Source organism: Dipodomys spectabilis, unplaced genomic scaffold, assembly GCF_019054845.1.
Source record: "Dipodomys spectabilis isolate Male_0828 unplaced genomic scaffold, ASM1905484v1 ptg000187l, whole genome shotgun sequence".
Classification (NCBI taxonomy): domain Eukaryota; kingdom Metazoa; phylum Chordata; class Mammalia; order Rodentia; family Heteromyidae; genus Dipodomys; species Dipodomys spectabilis.
The window spans coordinates 6,806,473-6,825,472 of NW_024870864.1; the positions used below are offsets into that span (position 1 = coordinate 6,806,473).

The following is a 19,000-nucleotide window of genomic DNA, read 5'->3' on the forward strand; positions in this document are numbered from 1 at the left end:
TCTCCAAAATAATCACACATGCAATCAGGTATTCTGGAAAGGCAGCAGTGCAATGCAATGAAACTGCATTTTCTAACTTTTTCTTGGACATGTGCTGAAACCTGGGATGTGTTAAGTCACAGTGTGTCTTGTCTGCCCTGTAGCTTGTTATGGAGTTCTGTGGAGCTGGGTCCATCACAGATCTTGTGAAGAATACCAAAGGGAATACACTCAAAGAAGACTGGATTGCTTACATCTCCAGAGAAATCCTGAGGGTAAGGAAAACAGGGGCTGTGTGCCCACCCTGTGATCTTTTGCTTTAATGTGAATTTTCATAGCCCCAAGTATTTTGTGTCATCAGTTGTATCTACAGATAGCCAGGGGCACTTAAATAGTTTTGGTAGTTCATGCTACATCATAGTTTCAGTCTAATCTGTGGAATAAAAGCAATCAAAAAAATTTCCTCCATATTAAATATGTACAGACTTTTTTGTGATTATTTCCTAAACAGTACAGAATAAACATTTATATAGCATTTATGTTGTATTCTCTATTCAAAGTCATCTATCTAGAGATAACTAGACCTGGAGAGAATATCAGATCTCTACTTATCACATTAGTAATGGTGAAAGTACTGAACTTGTAAAGCAGCATACAGGAGAATGTGTGTAGGCTTTATGGGAATACTATGGCATTTTATATAAGGAACTTGAGCATTCTCAGATTTTGGTATAGGGGACCATTGGAGATATTCAGGAACAAATCCTCTTCAGATACCTAGGGACAAATGTACTTTTTTGTATTTCTCTGAATTTCTCTACCAATTGACAGCATTTCTTTGGAGTTTAAGATAAAATCAGAGAAAAGGGGAAGAGAATCTCAAACTGTTGTTTTTAAGAATCGTGTGTTCACAAATTAGTGTTGATGGTGCTGAGAACAGAGTTTTTAAATCATTTCATGGACTTCGGCATTATCTGTTAGAATCTCTTGCAGTATTTATCTAATGAGCTCAGAATAAGCTTCTGAATTGCTATTGTTAGACCTATTTTAGATGGTTTCTCTCAATAGTAAAGTCAGCTCAACACAAACAGGCAGTGTTTTAGGATTTCATATTAAAAGCAACATGTGAGTTACTAGGTTTCTTTCAGTCTCCTAGCCACCAGTTTTTCTATTTACCCCTACATTTCATATTCAAATCACTTATTTTTTATTTACCCACCATTTAAAAAATAGCTACAGGGTTAAACTGAAATCTCATTCTGCTCTTCTCACTAATAAACATGTCTTATAACTAGTTGTTTTTTATTTATAGGTAAAGCTACTCACTTTTTATATGTAAGTTGTTCAGTTTATTTAAAATATTTGGTGAAGCCTTTGAGAACAGATCATTCCCTGAACAAGAATTGTATAAAATGACAGTATAGGCAGATGTTATCATTAAAATACTACTCTTTTCTCAAACGAGGACAATGATTAAAATTCAGCAAATAATAGGCAACATGGGACAGTAAAAGGTAGACACTAGAATTAGCCAGACCTGGATTTGAGTCGTGCCTATGCTATTCATCTCTTGCATGCTGTCATTTAGCTTTCAGGACTCATTTTTCCTGTCTGTATGCTCTATGCTAATACCATTATTAAAAGAATTAAATGAGTGCACATAAATCAGAGTTTCATGTATATGGTTAATACTCAGTAAGTTTTAGTTTTATACACACACACACACACACACACACACACACACACTTATGCTGGAATATGCAGTAATTATTTTTCCCCTCCCCACTTGTTTCTCTTCTTTCTTTCTTCCCCCTGTTCATCTGTCCCTCTTTTTATTTAGTGTCTGTGTACGTGTGTAACAGTTCTAAGCCTTAAACTCTGGGACTGGGCACTGTCCTGAGCTTTTTTATTCAAGGTTAGCACTCTACCACTTGAGCCATAGCACCACTTTGGCTTTTTGGTAGTTAATTGGAGATAAAAGCCTTCTTGCCTAGGCTGGCTTTGAATTGTGATCCTGAGATCTCAGCCATTCTGAATAACTAGGTTTCAGGCATGAGCCACCAGAGCCTAGCTATTTGTTTTGGTAGTTTTACTATGTAGCTCAGGCTGCAGTTGAATTTGAGACACTTCTGCACCATCCCCGTAGTGCTAAGATTGCAGGCATTTGCCAACTATGCCCAGAAGTATGAGATTTCTTAAGCAGAGAATTATCCTAGGCATCAAATGTATTTTAGTCTTCAAAGACAATATTTAACCATTTTATTGCTATCAACCTCAGGGAACAGGGAAGCCTCAGTTGTTGGTGGCTTCTAATCAGCTTGAGTGTAGTGGGTAAGTGGACATCTCTTTGAAAGGCTGCAAATCCTTTTCACCTCAAATGAACCAAATGGGCAAATGAACTAAGAGCCTTCTTCACCTACTTGACATAGAGTGAGGGTTTAAATTAACTAAAGGCAAAATGCCCCAGGAAGATTTAGTATAGTCTCTGATGGTATGTGTTCCTTAAAGGAGTTAGTAAGAGTTGGTTACTAAGGAAGGTGAGGTAAAGTTTTATGGAAAAGGAAGACAGACACTCCTGATAGATAACCTGAATTCTCCCAGATGTGGTTAAGGTAGTAGCTAATTTTGATAGTGGCAAAACTTCTTATTATTCCTTAGTGTGCTGTGAGTTAATACACTATTTTGAGGTTTTCTGAAGGAAAGGGTCATAAGTTTGTATTGATAGCAGAAGTCCTCTCTTGGACTAGTCTATTAAAACTGTCCGGACCTGCAAAGCCAGTATGTTCCTTCCAGCCCACTGTACATTCATTCCTCTTCTCTGTAGCAAAGGTAACATTTTCATACTAAGGATGGGCATGTACTGCTTTCCATAACCAATTCTGAGGGACAGTCTGTGTCTTTGTCTTTATACTCTCAAATGAGATACAGTTACAGGGAAAGTACTTCCTAATTTTGAAGCCGTGATTAATTTGTTTGAGAATGAGCTATTTATTTAATATTTGGACATGGCATATTTGCTAATGAGAAGTAATTGTGGCCTAATTCTGGCTTGGGAATAGTCAAAGACATACATACTCCTAGGTAATTCATACAGCAAAATTATTAGTTCTTCTCAGTAATATAACTGAGGTTGTCATTACAGACTGTTAGGCACACCTCATATAGTTTTCCTGGTAGAAAACAAGCATGCTTTCATGCATGTACTGTGGCAGCTGACAAAATTACATGGATACTTAATAAGACAAACTGTAATAGCATAAAGAAGGAAGTTTGTATAAGGGAACAAAATAAGAACAAAAATGAACTGACGTTGTTAAACAAGAATTAGAATTAATTTTAAGAATTAGAGAAGCTTCGTTTTTCTCTCTCCTTTTTGTGTTGGATATTACGCCATGCTGAAAAAGGTATTACTTTGTTCCCAACTGAAGCCCCAAGATATTGTAGATTTTTAGGCTTTTTTGAGTCAGTATGTTGTGATCTAGTTCTGCATATCCTGTATTAGAAAGCCTAACAGTCATCAGATAAACTCTATTGTATTTTATATGATACAAAATTATCTATGATACAAAAATTTTCTATCTTCCAGAGTAGCTGGAACTCATATTCTACCAAATAAACAAAAACAATGGACATTCATACCCCTCTTCCTCAAAAATTCACAAGTCTCTGGGTCTGGGTAATACATGCCTGTAATCCCATCTAACATTAGAGAGGCCGAGGCAGGAGGATCATGAGTTCAAAGCCAGCCTAAGCTATACAGTGAGACCCTTTTTTTTAAAGAACCCTTACCTATAATCTGCCATTTTGGAGTTGAGACATACTAGAATAAAGTTGTGCTTGTGTTTTAAGGAGTTAAGCCATAGATAGGGCTTTTCCATCCAGCTCTGGGGCAGAACAAGTCAATGAGTTGTGAGAATGCTGCATCGAAGCTTTCCAGACCGTATTTGTATGCAACATGTGTTTTTTTCTTCTGCCACCTCTTGGGCTTCCTTCCAGATACAAGTTCATCAAAAAGTGCTATACGCCTGGTAGGGTTTGTTTTCTTGGAAAAGAAACCTATTTTATTTCCACACAAGGCCCTTCTGACAAGAGAATCATTTTACACTGGGGTAGAGGTGTGATTGGTCAGCAGTTAGCAGTTTGCGGCTTTGCAGTGGGAAGACAAGCCAGGGTCCCGAGCCAGATTTTTAAACCCTCCTTAGCCTTTGCTTTTCCCTTGGGATGTGTCTTGCTCATATATGCCCATGGGGTCACCCATTGAAACATAGAAGTGTGGCGTGGGAAAGGAACCACCCTGTACACAAATAGCACAAATTATAGAAGAGAAATTGCAGATGGTAATCTTCAGCATGTCTCAAAGGCACAGCTAGAAAGTGGCCATGTTGTTCGCATAGTAGAACTTAGCCCCTGGGAATGATGGCAAGGCTTCTTTCTGTATTGATGATGTCTTCCTGGGTTCTGTGTTCTACATGTGGGTTCACAAAAACCTGTGGTCCACATGCGCATTTTGTTATAAAAAGTATGTTCCTGCTTATTGTTTTACAGGGGCAAAGAACTAAATTCAAACCTATTTTTCCTCTTCAGGGGCTGGCACATCTTCATATTCATCATGTTATTCACCGGGATATCAAGGGCCAGAATGTCCTGCTAACTGAGAACGCAGAGGTGAAACTTGGTATGTGGCTACTGTGCAGTGTAACCTAATGCTTGTCTCTGGTGCAAGCCGGCAGCACTCCTGCCCCTCTTATGTCTATGTGAAAGTACCTTCTCCTACCCAGGCTTTCTATTTCTGTTGTCCTGAAGAATTCAGTGTGGAACTGACTTTCGTTGTTTAGCTAGGCTCCACCCTCCCTTCTTCCATGCTTCATCCCTCTGCTGTATACATACAGCAGCCAGACTGATTCTTATTTTTGTTTTTGTGTTTGTGGTGCTGGGAATGCATTCAGGACTAGTCTGTCCAGTGGAAAATTCCCCTTACCCTAAGCTAGGCAGCACTTAAGTCATCATCTCATCTAATGACTTGGGAAGCTGTATGAGTTCCTTACCCTGGTTTGGTGTTAGACCTTCAATAGCCTTTCTGCAGCTATGGTTGCCATTGTGGTCCAAGTTACTATGAAGCTTGCTTAGGCTTACTCTGTTGACTTGGTTGTCTATTCCTCTCTGTTTCAGAGAGTATTCACCTTCTTTCCTTGTTTTATAAACATGTTCTCTACATAAGGGTGGACTGTTTGACCCGATCAATCACCCAGCATGTTGGTAGACCCTTGCATGATCGGTTCCTTACTCCTCTGCTGGGACCATAGCAATGTACATGTAATAATGATGTTGGCAGATACTGATGGACAAACATTTAAAAAGGTGGGCTTCCTGCCAGCCCTGTCCTCCTGCCGTGACTTTTTTGCTCATGAGATTTCTTGTTAATCATCATAGTTTTCTGTCAAAAGCCAGAAGTCCAGTGTGCCTGGGGACAGAGAGTTTGTGCATTCTAGATTATATTTAGTGAAATATTGTATAAGTTCTTTTCAAGAAAACCTTATTCCTGTTGTTAATACGTATCTCAATTTTCTGAACTTGAGGCTTTCCCTAACTTGATTGTTTGTGGCAGGCTGTTGATCATCATTCATACAGGTGTCCTGTGACTTTTTCCCTTGCTGCTGGGATAAAGCCTGTTAGGAGCATCTAGACTAATAGAGACGTTGCTCTGGAAAAGATACTCCTTTAAAGTGCTGCTAGCCTTGGAGAATTTTGCATGTTTGGGGAGTAGAGCCATTTCTGTTTACTGTGAAGATGCCTCTTCCTTACATTTTTGCTAATTTTGTCCCACTTTCCCTTTTTTCTCTTCCTCACAGTGGATTTTGGTGTAAGCGCTCAACTAGACAGGACAGTTGGACGGAGAAATACATTCATAGGCACTCCCTATTGGATGGCTCCTGAGGTCATTGCCTGTGATGAGAACCCAGATGCCACCTATGACTACAGAGTAAGAAGCATCTGCTTTACTGGGCCTTCACTGGGTCATTATCCTCTCCATGATTTGGGGGCTTGGCTAAATGAAATGCAGTCCCTTATTTCCTACCTGTTTTTTTAGTGAGAAAGTTCTGGAACTATTTTTCCTGTGTACATTTTCCAGAACAGTGCTTACATACTAACTCTTTGTGGCCATCTGCTTTACCTATGTTTTTACTGAGGAATATGTTAGCAGAACTTTTCTTCATTCATCATTTAAATGCTTCCTCCTGTTTAATGTCCATTTTAGCTTGAAGAATACATTAGAATTAAATGTTTCTTTTAAAGAATGTTGTTAAAGTATATAATAGCTTCATCTATGAACTATTAAAATATTCTTGTTTAAAGAGCTTTATACCTCCAATTATGTACATAAATACATTAAAATCATTAGAGTGACCTCTAGGGACATGAATGAATAATGCATCTATCCACCTAGAGGTAAAACCCATATTTCATAACCAGACTCAATTTGATTATGTTTACAGATTTTTTCTTTTCTTAAATTTTTGCCTTAACTAAATGAGCCACAGTGGCTAGTGAATCTATTAATGATTCAAAATTGAGTTAATGCCTTAAGATCTCTAATTTATCTCAGTTTTTATTACAGATACTCAAATAATGAGCCTTTACTTAAGCCAATGTTACAGAGGAATTTTTATTTTTTTAATAAAGTGTTTTAAAATATATTAGACTTCCATTCTAATAGGTATATCTAAAATTTGAAGTGTTTTCCAACATCCCAAAATATTATCACACTTAAGAACATTAAAATAATTTCTTAATGCAAAGTCTGTAATTAGATACAATTAGTTTACCTCTGATTAGTTTAAACTAGTATCCAGTGTGGTATAAGATAGCATATTAGGTTGTTTGGCCATTGCATCTCATCCCTCTTTTCATAAAACTGACTTGTTAAAGAGGCTGGGCCTGTTGTAAAACTTTTAAGTTTGCCTGATTACTTTGTTGTCCTTAGTTTGTTTTCTGTCAGCTGGAAAGGCTCAGTAAGTATGAAGACCTGAGCAAGATAATCTCACAGGTGTTGGGGGCACTTTCTATTTTACTGTCTTGCAGCCCACTAGTGCTTCCATGAGTGTTTCCTAGGGTAAGAGTCCCTTACACCCCCTCTATAGCATAGAAAATGCCATAAAAATAGAGGAGAAATTTGTAGGCCTATCCTTATTCTTGTATTTAAACATACAACTCAACTTTTGTAACATAATTGTAGATTGTTCAGAAATAAGTAATTTCTTGCTTATAAATTTCTAGCATAGGGGCTGGGAAGGTGGCTCAGTGGTAGAGCGCTTGCCTTGCATGCATGAGGCCCTGGGTTCAATTCCTCAGCACCACATAAGCACAAAAAGCTGGAAGTGGTGCTGTGGCTCAAGCAGTAGAGTGCGAGCCTTGAGCTGAAGAGCTGAGGGACAGCCCCCAGGCCCAGAGTTCAAGCCCCACAACTGACCAAAAAAAAAAAAAAATTCTAGCATATAAATGAAAGTGTTAATGAAAATGATACTGTGTTTTTAAAATAGCTTTTGGATTTTAAGAACTGTTGGTTGATACTTTAATTCATCAATGTTTATCAAATGCCTACCAATTATAAAAGTGAATAAAATAGACCAAAATGATTGTCTTCATAGAACATGTATTTGAGAAGAGGATAAAGCTTAATGTTAAAGTTAACATTTCAGTGGAATTAGGGAAAAAGATTCCTTGTATACAAAGGATGCTTACCTGAAACATTTCCCTTGTGTGGTTTAAATGTTGAGTGCAGATCCTCAAGAGTGTCATTTGAATTATGAACTACAATTGATTTTATGAATTCAATTGTGGATGTTTTATTTGTAGGTAAGAATGGTTTTAATTAACAAATCAGTAGAGTGAGTGAGTGTGTGTGGTGGAAGCGTGCATGCACATGCCAGTTCTAGGGCTTGAACTCAGGTCCTGGGTCCATAAGCTTTGTAACTGAAGGCTAGCACTCCTGTCAGTTAAGCAACAGCTCCACTTCTGGCTTTTTGCTGGTTAACTGGAGATAAGAGTCTCATGAACTTTCTTCTCAGGCTGGCTTTAAACCTGGACCCCCAGATCTCAGCCTTCTGAGTAGTTAGGATTCTAAGCATGAACCTTCAGCCCCTAGCAGTATCACTTATCATTCATTTATTCAGTTGAATGTAAAAGAGTTCCTACAGATGCATTTGTGCTTTTAATTTTCTGACCACCTTCAGATTGTTTATCTAAAGAACAGCCAGAAGTATAAATGAGTTATCAGTTTTGTAGCTAATATGATACCCATGATATACTGTTTTATTTTTGTAGAGTGACCTTTGGTCTTGTGGCATTACAGCAATCGAGATGGCAGAAGGTGCTCCACGTAAGTAACTTTCTTTCTTAGTCCATTTGTTTTATGCAAACTAAACTAGTTTGAAGATTCAAAGAACAGCTGAATGGAGAAAGCCATTTCTAGTGGGACACTTAGATGAAGAGACCTTAGATACTGTGTGCTTTTAGATTATTTTCTACAAGTCCTTTATGAAAAAGTTTATACAAAGAATGTACAACGGCCTGGTTCATAATTGCTGAATAAATATTTGTTAAATGAATAACAAAAATTTTACAGCTGATAATTGAATACCATATGTCCTCTGAGTTTCCATCTAAGGACTGAGACTTAAAGGTATTGCTTGATCCTTGGTCTGTTTTTCTTCACAATGGGAATACTGTTGCAGTTTTCTCTACCCCCAATTCTCAACTGTCTTGTAATTCTCTTGAAGATTAAATAAATAAGATGAAAATACCCACTGCCTGTGGCATATTAATATGGTTGTGCTGAACCTTCCTTTATTAATGAGTGATGGAAACATAGACAGTAATTACACAGAATTAAACAACTCTAGTTTACTATTCCATAGTAACAACAGGTAATACCAAGCAGTAACATTTCTGGAGGGCTTTACTGGGCTTACTTGTATTCCAAGCATTACATGAAGGCCTCCTCAAACTGTTGTTTTACTAGTCCTTTTAGAACAACCCTTTAAAAGCAATCATTTTTATTGTGATCTTAGAGATGGCCTAAAATCTTACCTTCTATAATATTATTGGTATTTATCTTTATTTATTTATGAAGACTTCCCAGTGTCTTTTGAAATTGGACATTATTGTTCATCTTCTTGTATTTTGATATCTTTATATGAGAAATTGAAGGTATGCCCTAGAGTTTATAGCTATTTATATAGACTGCCCGACTGAAACGTATCAGTTGGATATTGGAACAGAGCATTTGATAGTATTCATATATTAGCCCTAAATATCAACAGTGAGTAAAGTAAGTGCCATACTGACACTACTATGTCTACTCTTCCCAGCTCTCTGTGACATGCATCCAATGAGAGCCCTGTTTCTCATTCCCAGAAACCCTCCCCCTCGGCTGAAGTCAAAAAAATGGTGAGCTATATTTGAATTTTTGTTGTCTCTCTCACTTCTCTCCTTCCCTTTCTTCTTCCCTCCCTTCCTCTCTCCCTCAACGTCTCTTTTAAATGTTTTGTTGTTGTTGTTGTTGTTGGCTGTGGTGCTTGAACTCTGGCCCTGGGTGCTGTCCCTTAGCTCTTCAGCTCAAGGCTAGCGCTCTAACACTTGAGCCACAGCGCCACTTCTGGTTTTCTGGTAATTTATTGGAGATACGAATTTCATAAACTTTCCTGCCCAGGCTGACTTTGAATTGTGATTCTCAGATCAGAAACTCAGCCTCCTGAGTAGCTAGGATTATAGACATGACCCACTGGTGCCGGCTTGTGATTTTTTTTTGTAGTTTTCAGTTTCTTCTTTGATAAGATTATGACCCTGTTAGTACCAAAAAATCCTAAATCCCCTAAAAAAATCAATTAAAATTGTATTTTGTTTTGTGATTTTTTTTCTTAATAAATTCTATTTACATTACAAAATAATGGCAAGCAGCCAGGTGCAACACTATAACATGTTAAGGAGAACAGTTCCATTTAAATATTTAAGCATAATTGTAGTATGCTGCTAAATATTTTTCCATTAAAAAGGCAGAGCCACTAGCACCCAGCTTATTGTGATTATTTTTAAAGTAATGGGTGCTAAGTATGCCATTTTTAATTCGAGAGGAGCATAAAAACACATGGTCCCGTCTTTTCGGGTGGTTGTCACCTTGCCTTTTTTGGCTTTCCTTATTTGTCAAGTAAAATGCTGACAGTTATGGAAAGCCCTTACTGAAACCTTATGAGGTAAGCTTGTAAAGTTTCAACATTGTGGGATTAATTTTCAAGTCTGTAAAAGAGACAGACAATGTTTTGTTTATGAGCGACAGGAGGACAAGCTGGACCCTGTGGCTCATGCTTTAATACAGTTACTCATGAGGCTGAGATCTGAGGATTGAGATTTGAAGCCAGCCCAGATAGGAAACTCAGTAAGACTCTTTTGTCCAATTAACTGCCAAAAAAGCCAGAAGTGGAGCTGTGGCTAAAGTGGTGGAGCACTAGCCTTGAGCCAAAAAGCTCAGAGATAGTGCCCAGGCCCTGATTTTTACCCTAGGACGAGAACAAAGAAAAGAGAGAGAACAGAATATTTGCTTGTTTTTGTTTTAGTTTGTCTACTTATTCCCTCCTATACTCCTTGCAGAGTCCTTTCCCAGTTGTCTGTGTTTAAACTTCTCATGCAGGTGGGCCTTTTCTCCTTTTTTTTGTTTTCCTGGGCTCTAATGCCTCATTGATGCCTACCTACTGTGGGTTTTTTTGTTTGTTTGTTTATCCTCCTTTTTGAAACGATTCTTAGTAGTTTTCCAGTTAATATTTTTCTCCTTTAAGGTCTAATTGTCAAGCTTTTTATTCCAGATTTATTTAGTTTTTAATCTTCTATTGTGCCCTCTTTTCTTATTGGTTGCTGGTCTTCTGATATTACTAGTTTTCTTTCCTCCTCTTAGGGTGTAAATGCATGCTCATTTTTTTCATTCCAGTTGTCTTCATGGTTTTTTCCTTTCATTACCATCTAGCCCTCAATACTCTTCTTTTTCCATATTTCTTCTACTGGTAGGATTTCTCTCTCTTTTTTTTTTTTTTTTGGGTCCGGTCATGAGGCCTGAACTCTGGGCCTGGGCGTTGTCCCTCAGCTCTTCAGCTCAAGGCTAGCACTCTACCACTTCAGCCACAGCACCGGCTTTTTTTTTCTGCTTATGTGGTACTGAGGAATCAAACCCAGGCCCTCATGCATGCAAGGCAAGCGCTCTACCACTGAACCACCTTCCCAGCCCCTTTTCTCATTCTTTATATGCTGTCATCTAATTCCATTTACCAATTTTAGAAAGGTTTTTAAAAGCCACACATTTTCTCCATTTTATTTATGTATTGTTATATTTATTATTGAAACTAACATAAACCTTAACAAATGCATACTGAATATATATATAAATAATTTTTTGAATAGAAAAAAGTAGTAGGTTTGCATGAAAATACAAGATAGTAGAAGTGATTTTTATAGGCAGTGAAGTAATAATAAAACTAATTTTCTAAGTCATAATACTAAGAATTAACTGATTTATTCTACAAAAATTTATTAAATAATTTTTATGATGTGCTATGCTTAGTGTTGGGCATGACCAACAAATTGAAAAACAAAAACCATTCATAACCTCTGCTATTTTAAACCAGTAACAGGACAGAACCAAAATATATAGTCTGTTAAATGCAGACAATCCTTGATAATTTCAAAAATGTAGGATAGATACTGTCAAGAAAGTCTTACCAAAAGAGAGAATCCCAGAGCTTTGTCTTAAAAGATACGATGAAAAGAGTGTCTCTAGAGTGTCTCTAGACTAAGGGTCCATGTACAGATCCTCGTAAGGGGTGAGCACAGAGAAATGGACAAAGCTGAAAGTGGCAAGTAGTATAAAGATAGATGGCAAAATCAGGATCCCTAGAAAACTATCATTTCTACCTTTATATGTTAAATTTTGAGAACTGACCAGTTAGCCAGTATTAGACTGGTTTGAGTGTCAAGTTAGTAAGATAAAATGGCCTTACATTTGATCACAAAGGCAGCTCTTTTGCTCATCTCTTTAGCTGTTCTTGTCTTTATTTGTTCTTGTCTTCTAGAAACCAAACATCTATCTTCTGTCTGCCTCCCTACAAGAAAAGACCTCACTATTCCCTTGCCTCTTCCATCCCCATGATTTAGACTATTAGTGAGCAATGTTAGGTTTAAACCTAATTAAACCTGGCTTCCTTCGTAGCTCTGTTTATAGTATGTTGTGAGGCTATAAACTATGCATCATCAGTGCTGCACATTTGCAGAAAGTTCACAGTAAGTGAGTCTGAAGTTCTTTATTGTCAAGCTTGTAAGTTGCCAGAATTTTGTATCTTTGCCCTTTGTAGTAGAAATTTAATAGCATTTTTCAATTCCTTTTACAGGTCAAAGAAATTTTTTAGTTTTATAGAAGGATGCCTTGTGAAGAACTACATGCAGCGACCCTCTACAGAGCAGCTTTTGAAACACCCTTTTATAAGGGATCAGCCTAATGAAAGGCAAGTTAGAATCCAGCTTAAGGATCATATAGACCGGACCAGAAAGAAGAGAGGAGAGAAAGGTATAAATGTTTGTTTTTAAAAATTGTTTTATTTTCACCCTCTTAGAATGTTTCTTGCTTGCCAAATATAATAGGTCAGTCCTTTCCCAACTGTGAAATTATACTCATTTGACCAATGCACAGATATTTTGTCTCTGTAATCTAGTTAATGATTCAATGGCTGGTTGGCTAGGGCTATGTGGTAGTTCAGCATGATGGGATGAGTTTCTTCTTTGCACATCTTTGGTGCCACTCCTTTGAATTCATTTTTGTTGCTTTCATGGTTTTCTTTACTCAGGGTCTATCATGAATGTATTCTATCTTTCTATTCTGCTTAGCAACTCAGGATCTTACAGCTTTACTCTGCTCCAGGTGGTGAGCTTAGTCATTGTTCACAGAATGCTAGGACTACTTCTCTCTTATTAATGTATAATACCAAATAACCTGTTGTGCTAGTTACTGAGAGATCCTATGTATCCCAGTATCTTTGTATTATATATTTACATACTATGCTCATCTACTTGAGTGTCTCGGGTTTTTTTTTGTATTCTACAAGGAGCATTATGTTCTTCATCACTATCTTTATAATCTAGCTTCTGAAGCTGCTGCCTTATATTGATCTTATAATAACTTCACAATAGCATTTGGATAGCTATCAGCCTATTCATGAATTTATTTTGACTCAAATTTCAAGACCAAAGAAGACACACAGAGAAGAGCTAGTCCAGGCAGTAAGAGAGTAAGTCAAGGGTATGGGGTAGGGGGTGGGGGCGTAGCTCAGTGGCAGAATACTTGCCTAGTATGCAAACCTGTCTCTCCAACCCCCACTGTCATACTTAACCCTGAGAGAGAGAGTATGAATATGTGTATCTCAAAGTCATCCTAGAGACCTGTCATGGGCTTTTTGTTGGTTACTTTGAGTTTTATACAAATTAGATATTCAAGTTAAGTCACCATTGGTGACTAAAATAGTTGAACTTTGTATATTAAGCTGCATGATTATAACAAAGTAATTAAAGGTTAAAAATAATCTTTCCTTAACTTTTGGTTGACATAGTAGTCTTACTTTTGGAAAATATTACCTACAATTTGAACAATTTCCCCATTACTCTATCATGTTAATTAGCATTTATGAACCATGCTATGTGCCAGGTGTTTATTAGGTACAGACTATCACTTGATAATTTAAAAAATGTAGGGCAGATACTGTCAAAAAAGGCTTACCAAAGGAGACAATTTCAGAGCTTTGTCTTAAAAGATAGGATGAAAAGAGTGTCTAGATTAAGGGCTGAGCTGTGTACAGATTCTGTTGTCTGTCCACAGCATGCACATGGAAATGGCAGAGCATCTGACCTCTATTTCTTATCTTCAAGCCACAACAACTTAATTTCTCTTCACATTGACCTTCCACATACTCTCAACTTCTTGGTAATAATTTATCGTTCAAAATAACAATTCTTGTTTTGACAATTCCATCAGCTCTTTAGGTTGGCCTTTCCCTTAGTCACTGTCCTGTATGCAAATCTTAAAACTAGACAGCTTAGATTTTCTAGCATAAAGAAGAACTGATGTAATATATGTAGACATGAATTTTTCTTAATCATATTTTAAGTCCTTAAGTCTTTTTATTACAGGAAAATGAATTTAATCTTGGGTATCCCTGCCAAAAAAAGAAAAATGTATTCTCTCCCTTATAAGTAGTCTGTTTATTAAAAAAAAAAAAAAAAGGCTGGGCAGCAGTGACTCACACCTGTAATCCTAGCTACTAAGGAGGCTGAGGTCTGAGAATCCTGGTTCGAAGTCAACCTGGGCAGAAAAGTCCCTGTGAGACTCTTATCTCCAATTAATCACTCAAAAGCCAGTAGTGGAGCTGTGGCTGAAAGTGGCAGATCACTAGCCTTGAGCAAAAATAACTCAGAGTCAGTGCCCACACCTTGTGCTCAAGCTCCAGGACTGACAAAAAATAAAATCTGTTCAGTCTTTGGTTCTGACTGTTCTCTGGGTGAAATTTTTCACAAAAGGGTAGATACTGATACTGTGAAGGAAGCAATAAAATGGTCTGTTACTTCAGAAAAACAAGATAAAAACTGTATAAATGAAAATGAGTTATCTATGTTGAAATTTTTGCTTCAAGCCTAAGTAGGGCAGCTTTTGTCCCATTGTTTTACTATATTAAGACTCTACTTATTATACTTTTTATCCATCCAGCAGACTTTTCTGCACTGATTCTCAGTGGCTCTTTAAACAGTTTCTCTTGATTACTTTGGTTAACAGTTATTCTCTCCTTGTCTGTCTCAATTTTGGTATCAAGATAGACTTCCATGATTTGCTAATGTTCTTGGATCACTCTCCCTTGTATACCATGTGGAGCCTCTCACAAAAAGTCTGTCATAAAGGATTTTATTTCAACAGTGCAGTTGGCTCTTCCATGGAAAGTAGTGGCTAGACTAGAGAATTGCTACTGTTTGTACTGTTTGATAAGGGAATTTGGTGTCTCATCATTCTGTTCCAAGTCCTTCATACAACTTGCAGTTTTCACAAAGAGAAATATTTTCTCCTTTAATGCTCTTGGAAATACTTGCCTACGTAGGCACGTGTCAGGATTTGTGAACTATCCCATTTATTTCATTCTTAATTTATAGATGAAACTGAGTATGAGTACAGTGGGAGTGAAGAAGAAGAGGAGGAAGTGCCTGAACAAGAAGGAGAGCCAAGGTAAGGACAAAATACTCCTTAGCATCCTGTTTTATGAAGAGATTAAGTTTCATTCCAATGCCAGGATTTCTAAGACTCCTGGGTAATAAAAAAGAATCTAAAACTGCTTTGAAAATGCCATATTATCTCCTGTTCTTCTCTCTTCTATGAGAGTACCTGACAAGAAAACTGAGGATTACATATGTGGGGATGTTTGGGGTAGGACAGAGGAGACTGCCTCTTGTAATCATTGCTCCAAAAGGCTTGAATGATAAACCTTTTGCTGGGTAGTACAGTCCTAAACAAAGAATTGAAGAATTGCTCTGCTCATGGGCCATCAGGGCCTCCATTGACAAACTCTGCAGTCCCCCAAAGCATTTATTTTCATTTTTTTCTCTTCCCATAAATACAGTTACCATTATTTGATTTCCTGTATTAGGATGTGTTCTGTCTTTGTCCATTTTATGGTTTCTCTGGGTACTCCAAGTGACACAGATGGTTGAGGAGTTGAAATTGGTAGGATGAACCTTCTCATCATATTAATCAGAAAGTCAAGCATTTTTGGATTTTAGTGATGGATTTGCCTGATATTCAGGTTGCTATTACCCAGGACTAGAGTAATAAAACAAAAAGAGGAGAGGGGGAGGGTATGTTGGGAATACTTCTGAGAACTGTGTGCCAAAGGATGGGAGTTAGAAGGGAGATAAAAAGCATTTATTAAAACATTTTTTCTAATATAGGAAAATATTTGAATTCATTTTTAACTAATTTTTTGACAAATTGAAACATTTCATGGGCAGTGTAACTGCTTTTGGATAAGGGCAAATTGAATGAAAGACATTGTAAGGAGCTTGTTTGTCATACTATTCTAGACCAGGAATGCAAGGGCAAGAAACAATGCTAGCTAGTTTATCTGTGCAATGACTAATCCATGAAACCCATTGGGTCTCAGTTGCTTACCTTGACCATAAAGAAAGTGAAAGGAAATACATGGTAGTACCTCGTGGTTGGCCAGATGAAAATGAAAAGACAGTAAGTACTGAAGAACACTCTGATATGTCTGTGCAGTGATGGGAAATAGAAGAATTGAATAGAGACCAGTGAAATGAAAAAAGGTGACTTCAGCCTTTCATTTTACCTTATTTGAATTGATGTCAGAATCCCTTGCAAGCAAACATGCAAAACAGAATGTAAGATGTGACTGGACATGACTAAAGGAAAATACAGGGCCATTGAGTTGTAGATAAAAGTCTTCTGGTAGATATATTGGTTGGACTGGTAGATTCAGTTGTGGAGAAGTATGTGAAAGAAATGAATGTAGAAAGATAGGATACTGGTGCTCCTACCTTCTCAGACAGGTCAGGGTGATGTGCATGGTTTTCTTCCTGCAGTTCCATCGTTAATGTGCCTGGTGAGTCCACTCTGCGTCGGGATTTCCTGAGGCTGCAGCAGGAGAACAAGGAACGTTCTGAGGCTCTGCGGAGACAGCAGCTTCTACAGGAACAACAGCTCCGGGAGCAGGAAGAGTACAAGAGACAGCTGCTGGCAGAGAGGCAGAAAAGGATTGAGCAGCAGAAAGAGCAGAGGAGGCGACTAGAAGAGGTAGAGAAGAAAAAGTCCACATTGGCCTTTTCTCACTTTTTTTGCTCACTTGGTATCCAGACACTCCAAGGAATATTCTTTGTAGCCCACCAAAGTAACATCTATCCTCTGGTAAAGCTATCCAAAGAATTTCGGAAGGAAAGCTCGTGCTTTAGACTGGCAGACCTTTACATTCCTTAAGGCCTTAGAAATATTTTTCTTCTTTGTAAAAAATGTGCAAGACCTACCAAAAAGTAACTCATTGGCATATTGTGAGATGTAGAGCTCCAGTGTCCCAAAGATGGCATCAGACCAGCTTTGTGAAGTATTTCCATGGTGGTTAAGTTGGCTTGCTCAGACTTGACCTGATTTCTTTTATACTGTTGGCCTGTGGGTCCCAGCTAAATGGGCATATTTTTCTGAAATTTTAAACATTTTCTGATGAAAAACATCTTTCTCTACATGCCTTAATTTGAGCTATATATTAAGGGATACAGAAAGCAGAATTTTACTATGCGAGTAGTTATACCTCGTGGTATGGAAGTGTATTTTGAGCTACCAGCTCATTTAACTCATTAACATTGTCAAGGTTGGTAATACAGTTACCTACAGCCTTTTCATTTTTAATTCATGGGAATACGTTATTACCCTATGTTTCACTTGGGAGTCAATAGACTTTTTTTCCTTGGCTACATTTTGCTGTATATCTCGCAGTCCCAAGTTTCTTATTCAGAAGCATTGGAATTTACATTTAATTCACATATCACATCGTGCTGTTTTATCTTTGTCTTCTATAAAATGAACCAACAACAATAATAAAGCCCTATATCATTGTTTCCCAGTAGAGTTCAGTTTAATAACATATATATGCTATTGCCCATGCTACTCAACAAGAATCTTTGTTTCATTTTGCATGTTTATAGCCTGGATTCTGAAAACTCTGCAACTTGCCCATTGCTTAGAAAACTAGTGCATGTGTTAACTAAGGGAGTTTGGAAATATTTAGCCAGGGATTAAAGAAAAAAACTTAGCTATATCTTATACTGTAGCAGGGACAGTTTGGTGTTTATAATACTCCTCTTAGTTTATTTGCAAATCCTTTGTAATATATTTGTTAAGATTTTTCTCAGTGTTCTTTGAATTGGTTTGGAGGTTTGTGCAAGTTGCTTATTGACCATTGTATTTGCTGTATTAAAAAGTGAGGCTCTGGTTATTTCTTTTTATAATTTTCTCCACTGTTCTTACTGATACTGGGCTACTTGAGTTAGACAGAGAAGGTTGCCTCTGGAAATCATTGCTCCAAAAGGCAGATTCTTTGCTGATTTGTAACTTGGAAGTACCGAGTTATCCTGGTCAGTTAGAGCTTTGCATCCCAGGTGGTAGAACTGGCTTTCAAGTTGTCAATAATGAAACGAATGTCTGTTACCAACCTCTGTGCAAGGTAGGCACTAAGGATTGCAAGGTGAAGAGAGCAGTGGTTTGAGATGAGGGAGTTTTAAAGTCATTTTGTTTTTATTAGATGGATATCTAGTGAGTTAGGAATATCTGCCAAAAAAAAAATCCTAAGAATTTTGTATCTTAAATGTTTCACATAGTCCATATAAGTTCAAACTCAGGGCTACCTCTTTGCACTTTTTTTTCTTAGTGATAGAGATAACAATAGAGCTGAAATGGGAAATGTACACATGGATATAATTGGTTTGGATTCTGGTGATCTCACTCCTTTTTATTAGTCTGGATAATTAAGTGTCGTTTGCACTGTAGCTCCCAAAAAGGTAATTTGTGTCTTTGAGCCATAAATGGTTTGTAGCCTTTTATTGGCATTAAGGTTTCAGACTGTTTGGAGAATAGAAATTTCTTGTTTTGTGAACGGAGTGGGTAAAGATAGTCTGCCTTATAATGATAAGATAAATGATAATTAAAACTAAAAGGAGAGTAGAGCGCTAGCCTTGAGCTGAAGAGCTGAGGGACAGCGCCCAGGCCCAGAGTTCAAGCCCCATGACCAGACCCAAAAAAATTTAAAAAACAAACAAACAAACAAAAACTAAAAGGAGATAACAGCTTTCTCTAGTAGACTGGCAAAAACAAGCACTCAAAAGTGGGAGGGTAAGAGAAAGCACAGCGCAGATGTTCCTTTCTTTGCAGCTGCCATGAGGCAGGCCC

The 19,000-nt window shown here is 37.5% G+C and overlaps 1 protein-coding gene across 50 annotated transcripts in view; it reads left to right on the forward strand.

The window, feature by feature from the left end:
• The window catches only part of Map4k4 (mitogen-activated protein kinase kinase kinase kinase 4), a 175,865-nt gene that overhangs the window by 112,796 nt on the left and 44,069 nt on the right, over positions 1-19,000 (forward strand). For all 50 annotated transcript variants that reach the window (XM_042695566.1, XM_042695565.1, XM_042695564.1 and 47 more), the window contains exons 5-12: positions 144-254; positions 4,564-4,654; positions 5,829-5,959; positions 8,302-8,356; positions 9,348-9,426; positions 12,408-12,583; positions 15,205-15,277; positions 16,648-16,858. In XM_042695566.1, coding sequence (XP_042551500.1) covers positions 144-254; positions 4,564-4,654; positions 5,829-5,959; positions 8,302-8,356; positions 9,348-9,426; positions 12,408-12,583; positions 15,205-15,277; positions 16,648-16,858 — 927 coding nt within the window. The remainder of the gene's footprint in view (positions 1-143; positions 255-4,563; positions 4,655-5,828; positions 5,960-8,301; positions 8,357-9,347; positions 9,427-12,407; positions 12,584-15,204; positions 15,278-16,647; positions 16,859-19,000) is intronic.